This window comes from Helobdella robusta (assembly GCF_000326865.2).
Source record: "Helobdella robusta unplaced genomic scaffold HELROscaffold_22, whole genome shotgun sequence".
NCBI lineage: Eukaryota > Metazoa > Annelida > Clitellata > Rhynchobdellida > Glossiphoniidae > Helobdella > Helobdella robusta.
In genome coordinates this window covers 1,357,738-1,365,103 of record NW_008704170.1, presented here as the reverse complement: position 1 = coordinate 1,365,103, position 7,366 = coordinate 1,357,738, and the positions used below count along the sequence as shown (strand labels likewise).

At 30.9% G+C, this 7,366-nt stretch overlaps 1 protein-coding gene across 1 annotated transcript in view; it reads right to left on the bottom strand.

Moving 5' to 3' along the window:
- Nucleotides 1–6,743: 6,743 nt before the first annotated feature.
- HELRODRAFT_171960 (hypothetical protein) overlaps nucleotides 6,744–7,366 on the bottom strand; it is a gene marked incomplete at both ends in the record, with an annotated part of 4,892 nt that continues 4,269 nt past the window's right edge. Inside the window, one exon of the mRNA XM_009018638.1 lies at nucleotides 6,744–7,366. This exon is cut by the window's right edge and continues 144 nt beyond it. Within this exon, the coding sequence (XP_009016886.1) occupies nucleotides 6,744–7,366 (623 nt within the window).

Here is a 7,366-nt window from a genome sequence, read left to right as displayed (position 1 = left end):
CGTTGCGGTTGTAGCAGTTGCAGTCGCCGTAGTAGTTGATGTTATGGCTACATAGCCAATTTTCAATTAAGCATTGGAATGCCATGTACGTATTGTGTCAGCGGGAGCTCCTGCTACATTTAACAAAGGTGGTTTTATTGAAAGTTAAAGAAAAATTTTGAAAAAATTTTGAAAAAATCTGAAAAAATGTTAAAAACTTTTACTTTACAATAAAAAATGTGTTGATTTAAAAATCTATCACAAGGGAGTAAAGTTCGTGGGGTAGATAATTTAAAAATTTTAATATTTAAGTTTGATAGAAAATATGGCTATAGGAAAAATTGGACGCAAGGAAATTATGTTGAAGTGGAATGAATGGAATTGGTCAGACCCCTGCGTATTAATAAAAATTTGTTTCCAAGCAAGTGCGTGTGTGTGTGTGCGTGTGTAAGAGAGAGAGAGAGAGAGAGAGAGAGAGAGAGAGAGAGAGAGAGAGAGAGAGTGTGTATGTGGGCGGATATGTGTGTTTATGTGTTTGTTTGTGTGTGCATTTATATGAGTAAATGTTTGTGTGTTTTTATGTGTGTGTTTGTCTAATATACAAATGTTCAGTTGTAGGTACGTGTTTATGTATGTGTACTTGCTTGTTTGTGTCACCTGTATACGTTTTTGTATGTATGTTTGTCTGTATGATTTGATTGTATGTCAATTGCTCCTTCAAGAATATTTATTTATTGAATTATCTTTTAATATTTTTAGATGTATGTGACGCGTTCACGAGGTTTCATAGTTTTTTTTTTTTGATAACCATTTCGGCTATTACTTATTTCACCAAAAGATGAATGAATGACCGAATGATAAATGAATGAATGTATGAATTAATGAATGATAAATGAATGAATGTATGAATAAATGAATGAATAAATGAATGAATGCATGAACAAACAAACTTTTTATTGAATGTTAAGAAATGAAACCTAAAAGTATTGAAAAATCTTTAAAGATAAAAGTTAACAAGCAGCGCTCATTGTCTGGAAAATGGAAAACAGAAAATTTTATAATGCGAAAATTATTCAAGTTATAAATTCCATCGAGGCAGGTTTTTCTAAAGTAAACAGAAAAGAAAAAGTTGATGGACGTGAAAAAAAGAATGAAAGAGAAAGAAAGAAAGAAAAAAAGGAAGAGAGAAAGAAAAAAGGGAAAAAAAGAAAAAAGAGAGAAAGAAAGAGAAAGAGAAAAAGAGAGAGAAAGAAAGAAAAAGAAAGAAAGAGAGAGAGAGAAAGAAAGAAAAAAAGAAAGAGAGAGAGAGAGAAAAAGAGAGAAAGAATGAAAGAAAGAGAAAAAAAGAAGGAGAGAGAGAGAGAAAAAGAGAGAGGGAATGAAAGAAAGAAAAAGAGAGAGGGAGAGAGGGAGAGAGAGATGGATAGATAGGTGGTTAGACGAATAAATATTAAACGGAAACATGAGCAGAAAATATATAATATATAAATGAATGAATAAATGAATGAACGAGTGAACGAGTGAATGAAAGAATGAACGAGTGAATGAAAGAATGAACGAGTGAATGAATGAATGTATACATTAATAAAAGGTTGTATACATAAACAAACAAATGATAAAATGAATGAATAAACATGCCAAAAATGAATAAACATAAGTAACACAAATATACAACAAAATAACGGAAATGGATATGCACGGATGAACATAAACAGAATGAAAAAAGAGTTTCATGAACAAACAAACAACAAACAAACAAACAAATGTTTGTATGATAATGGATAATTGGAAAGAGTAAACAAAAAATAAACAAACGAACACATAAACGAATGGAATAATTAACAAAAAAACAATCAAACATACAAACAAGTCCGAAACAAGCAAATTAATTAACAAACATACAAACGACCAGGGATACCAACAAACAAACAAACAAGACATTAACCAAAAGCACAGTTTTCGTTAATTAATTTGTCTCTCACAAACACAAACATACAAACAAATTATACAAACAAACAAATAAACAAACAAGTTGATAAAAGAAAAGGATGATGAATCGGATACCCAGATCTGGGATGAAAAGACATGTATGTATGTAAGTATGTTTGTTTGTTTGTTTTATGTTTGTATGTATGCATGCTGGTTTATATGTGATTTATGTGTATGTATATGTATATGTATATATATATATATATGCCTCATGTTAATATGCAAGTATGAACGTAAAAACATATGATTGTAAGTGTGATTATTTTCAACAGTTCTCACTAAAATATCTTCTCAGAAAAACAACAACAAGCCAACAGCTTCTCAATCACGCACATGCATGTAAGAGATCGGATTCTCCTAGCATTCAAACCCGGGTCACTGCCAACCATTGCACCGTTTCGCCGCCCACATCACGTATATATTCAATTAAGATTTTATGATTTCGAACGCGCTTAAAATAAGTAGATGTGCTCATTTATTATCTTTATTTATCCACGACATACTCTGAGTTTAGTTCAGTCTCTTATATTCATAGGTATGTGTGTGTGTGTGTGTATGTGTGTGTGTGTGTGTGTTTCTCTCTCTCTCTCTTTCTGTGTGTGTGTGTGTGTGTGTGTGTGTGTGTGTGTGTGTGTGTGTGTGGTGTGTGGATATGTGTTTACGTCTGTTTATATCGTTTTGAATTGTTGTTTCTTTGTTGGTTTTTTAATAATGTTGTTGTTTAGGTTTAAAAATGTGCTGACGACAACAACAACGATAACAACAACATCAACAACGACAAAATCAACAACGACAACACAACAAAATATTAAGCCTTGTACGTCGACAACAAACAAGTGATTAACTGATAATGATAAACAATACTAATAGCTAATAAACGAAAAAAGTAAATATACAAATAAACATGCAACAAATAAATAATTAATAAACACGTTGCTACTGGGCAATTAGATCAATTAAATCAACCAACATATTTTTTATTAGCTGCATTGAAAAGTTGTTTTTCCACGTGTGATTGTTGCTGATGCGTCTGAAATGTGAAACGGGGAGGAAATGGTATTAAGATGTACGTACATTTCAGAAATTAAATGTATAGAAAGACTAAAAACACGCTTAATTTACCTGCTTTTTGTTTTGTTTCTGAGGAAAAACATTTATTTGAGAAAATTTTTTGAAATCAAAAGCTTAAAAAAACAATTGCATTTTTTCTAGGTTTTATGACTCAGTTACAAAAATTGTTAATATTTAGAGAAATTGTTTAAGTACTTTTAAAGTTTTTAAACACATTTTCAAATGTTGCCACATAAAACATTATTGTCATTCGTTCGCATGGTACGGTGCTGATCGTTCAAGAAATTAGTACTGCCCGGTTGCGAATGCAAAAAGGGACTTTTTTGGAAGATGAAAAAAGTGAATTTGGATAACTTTTATTTGTGCCAGGCAAACAAATTATATATATTGTGTAACTGTAATTTATGATAGTGAAAATATGAATAGGTGTTTAGTTTGTTATTTGGATGTAAATTATCATTATGTAGATGCGGTCTTTGTTTATCCATTTTTTATATTATTAAATTTTAATATAATTAATATAATATATTATAATTAATATAAATTTTAATATAATTAAATTTTATATTATTAAGTTTATATTTATGATATAATAGCTACATGCGACATGTACGATGCATTTTAGTCTAACAGCATTTAGTAACGCTATTAATACATGTGTATGTTGGTTTGTATTCGCGTGTTTGTATTTTTGCGTACGCATATGTTTGTATGTGTTTGTTTGTGTGTACATTTGTATGGTTATCGTATCTTTGTATGTTTGTTTATGCGCTTGTTTGTATGTTTATTGTATCTCTCGGTGTTTGTTTTGTATGTGTGTTTGTTTTTATGTAAATTGTAATTTTTCATACAGCTTTCAAAAATATTATTTTCAAGCGTAAAACGCTTTTTAAATAGCATTCAAGCTAATGGAAGTTTATAAATAATGAACCTATGTAGTTTCTATTATGAGGCGTGCATCGTCATCATCGTCATTATCATCCCGTCGTCATCATCATCATCATCGTCACCATCACCATAAATCTAGACCGAAACTTTGACCATTGATCTTTCCAAAGTAGGATACACTTCTTTGGAGAATTCCATCCCGCTATAAACTTAATGATGACGACGACGACGATGATTAAGTGATGGCGATGATGACGATGTGATGACGATGGTTATTAGGATGACGATGATGATGGTGAAGACGACGACGATGAGGATGGCGACGATGGGGTATGATAAATAAATAAAATGCTTATTTCGGTTTCATGGTTTTGAAGTCTGTGAATTTGAATAAACACAATTAGAAAATTTATCATTAAAAACGTTTCAGCTGTTTTTCTTCCCAATATAAACCTTTCTCCCATTTCATTTCCATGCAACTTCCTTCGATGGAAATGTAATAAAATGTCTATGACGATGCTGTACCAGGATGAATGTAACGCTGGCATCATGAAACACATCACAACATAATCACACCAAAATTACATCAGTGATACAAACCGGATCACATAAACGTTACAAAAAAAATTACAATGACATTAATATAACATCAATATTGCAGCAATTACAACACTTCACTTTAGAAACCCTGCAACGACTTCATGAAAACATTACATCACGTTAAAATGAAACTAACATAACTATGTATAAGTGTTTTTGAATGTGTGTGCAAGTATGTGTGTGTGTGTATAGGTGTGTGTATTTGTGTGTATGTGTGTGTATTTTTGTGTATGTATGTGTATGTTTGTTTGAAGTTTCATATCGAATGCAACACACATGCTTACAAGTTCGCATCGCTTTTATTTTAATACGCCAAAATACTCGAGCGTGTGTTTTATTTGAAGGATGGATTTGGGAGCGCTTCGCCGGAGCACTGATTTAGCATTCCAAAACATGAGTACATTTGTATATTTATGCGTACGTGTGTAGGTGTGCGTATGTGTTTGTTTGTGTGTGTGCAAATGTATCTCATCGAATGTATGAATGTATGTATGAATGTATGTATGTATGTATGTATGTATATATAGATAAATGATTGTATGTGTTGGTGTAGCACACAATATACAAAAATAATACGTGTGGGTGTGTGTGTGTGTGTTTGTATATTTGTATTTGTGTTACTTTTTTACAAAATACAAAATAATTCATAAATTTAAACGTTATACAAAAATACACGTCATGTTTTGTATATGTATAATGTTTGTATCACGTTTGTATTTTTGTATAATGATACATTCACAAAACAAACATTTATCTCATTACAGGGAAACCGGCCAAACATGTCCTTACGCTTGATTGCCCCATCACCATTGGTCAATGAAGGGGATGAAGACGACGATGATGATGAGGATGAAGATTCAGGTGATGATGGTGATGGTGAAGATGAAGATTTGGATGATGATGGTGAGGATGATGAAACTGTGATGACGTTAATAGCCACCTTCTTTTTGACAATGAAAATGCCTTCAATAATGTTTAAAAGAGAATATGATGAGACAATCAAACAAACAATCAATCATATAAACAGATAGACAAACAAACAAACAGACATGCATACAAACAAACAAACAACAAAAAACAAAAACGAGCAAACGAACGAACGAACGATCAAAAGAACGAACGAACGAACGAACGAACAAGTTGAATGAGCATTGGAGAACAGATGACATCCGACAAATGATCAAATTACAAGTTGCCTGAGCGGATTGACAGATTGAAAATAAATAAAGGAATGACCGCATCAATCAATCAACAAATCAATCAAGCATTCTCTCATTCTTTTATTTATTCATCCTTTCATTCATTCATTTTTTATTCATTTAGTCGTTCATTCATTTGTCTGCTGGTTCATACATTTGCTGGTTTGTTCGTTCATACATTCATTCATATATTCCGTAATTCATTCATTCATTCATTCATTTAATCATTCATTCATTCCTTTAAATTATTTCCTAATCAACCAACCAATCAACCAATCAACAAATCAACCAATCAACCAACCAATCAACCAATCAACAAATCAACCAATCAACCAACCATCCAACCAACCAATCAACCAATCAACCAATCAATCAACCAATCATCCAATCAATCATCCAACCAATCAACTAATTATCCAATCAATTTACCAATCAACCAACCAACCAATCATTCTCTCATTTGATTTCTTTCATAAACGTTTAACATGTACACAAATCCTTTTATTATAGTAACGATTGACCATGGTAAATAATGATTCTGACCCAAAAAAAACCAAAAACAAACATTAATTATTGATTACATTTATAAATAATGTTAATTATGACTAATATTAATTATAAATTATATTTATTATTAAATAATAAGTTACTAAAAATAATTTTAAAGTTACTCGCTTAGCAGACAATCTGACTCTATCGGCCATATTTTAATTTTGGTTTAGTTAGTTTTTTTCTTTTAAAAGACCTACTCGAAAACAAATGTAAATGAATAAAATAATAAATTAACTATAATTAAATAAGTTAATTAAGTTAATTGTTTAATATTTAATTAGTTTGAATAATTAATTTTATTCAATAACAGTAATTCCAACAGCTTTCACAAGGAAGTTTGTATATGAGTGCATATATACAACGTTTAATTTTATATGTATGTGTAGTTGTGAACATTGTTGATGTTATTGTTGTTGTTGTTGTTGTAATTAATGTTGTTGTTCTGAAATGACAAATTTCAATTATTTATTCATTCCTGTCATCCTCGTCTATATCTTTGCTACTCTTAAGCTGATAGCTATAGTTGTTGTTGTTGGTGTTGTTGTTTTTGTTGTTGATGTTGTTGTTGTTGTTTGTTGATTTTTCCGGTTTAAAAGTTGACAATCTGTAAATTGATTTTTCAGCTTTTGGACAGGCGTCTTGCAACAAATTTGGCAGATGTAAGAAGTGTTGTTGTAGTTGTAACTTGTTATTATTATTAATATTATTATTATTATTATTATTTATGTTATTATTATTGTTATTTATGTTATTCTTATTGTTTACGTTGTTAAATAAGTTTAGGTTGTTTTCATGAGATATTGGTTGTGAAAGAAGCCAGTTTGGATGTTGTTGCTGTTGCTGTTGTTGTTGTTGTTGTTGTTGTTGTATCGGCTTTTTTGCTAAATACGGATTTAGTTTTTTGTATGAATTGTTAATTAGTTGATCGTGTTGGCAGTATAGTTGATGTTGATGTTTTTGTTGATGCTGATAGTGGGAGCAACTTTCTACTGTTTGTAGTTGTTGATGTTGTTGTTGTCGTTGTTGTTGCTGTTGCTGCTGATACAATAAACCGTTGTTGTCACGAACATCTAAACAATTGTTGTTGA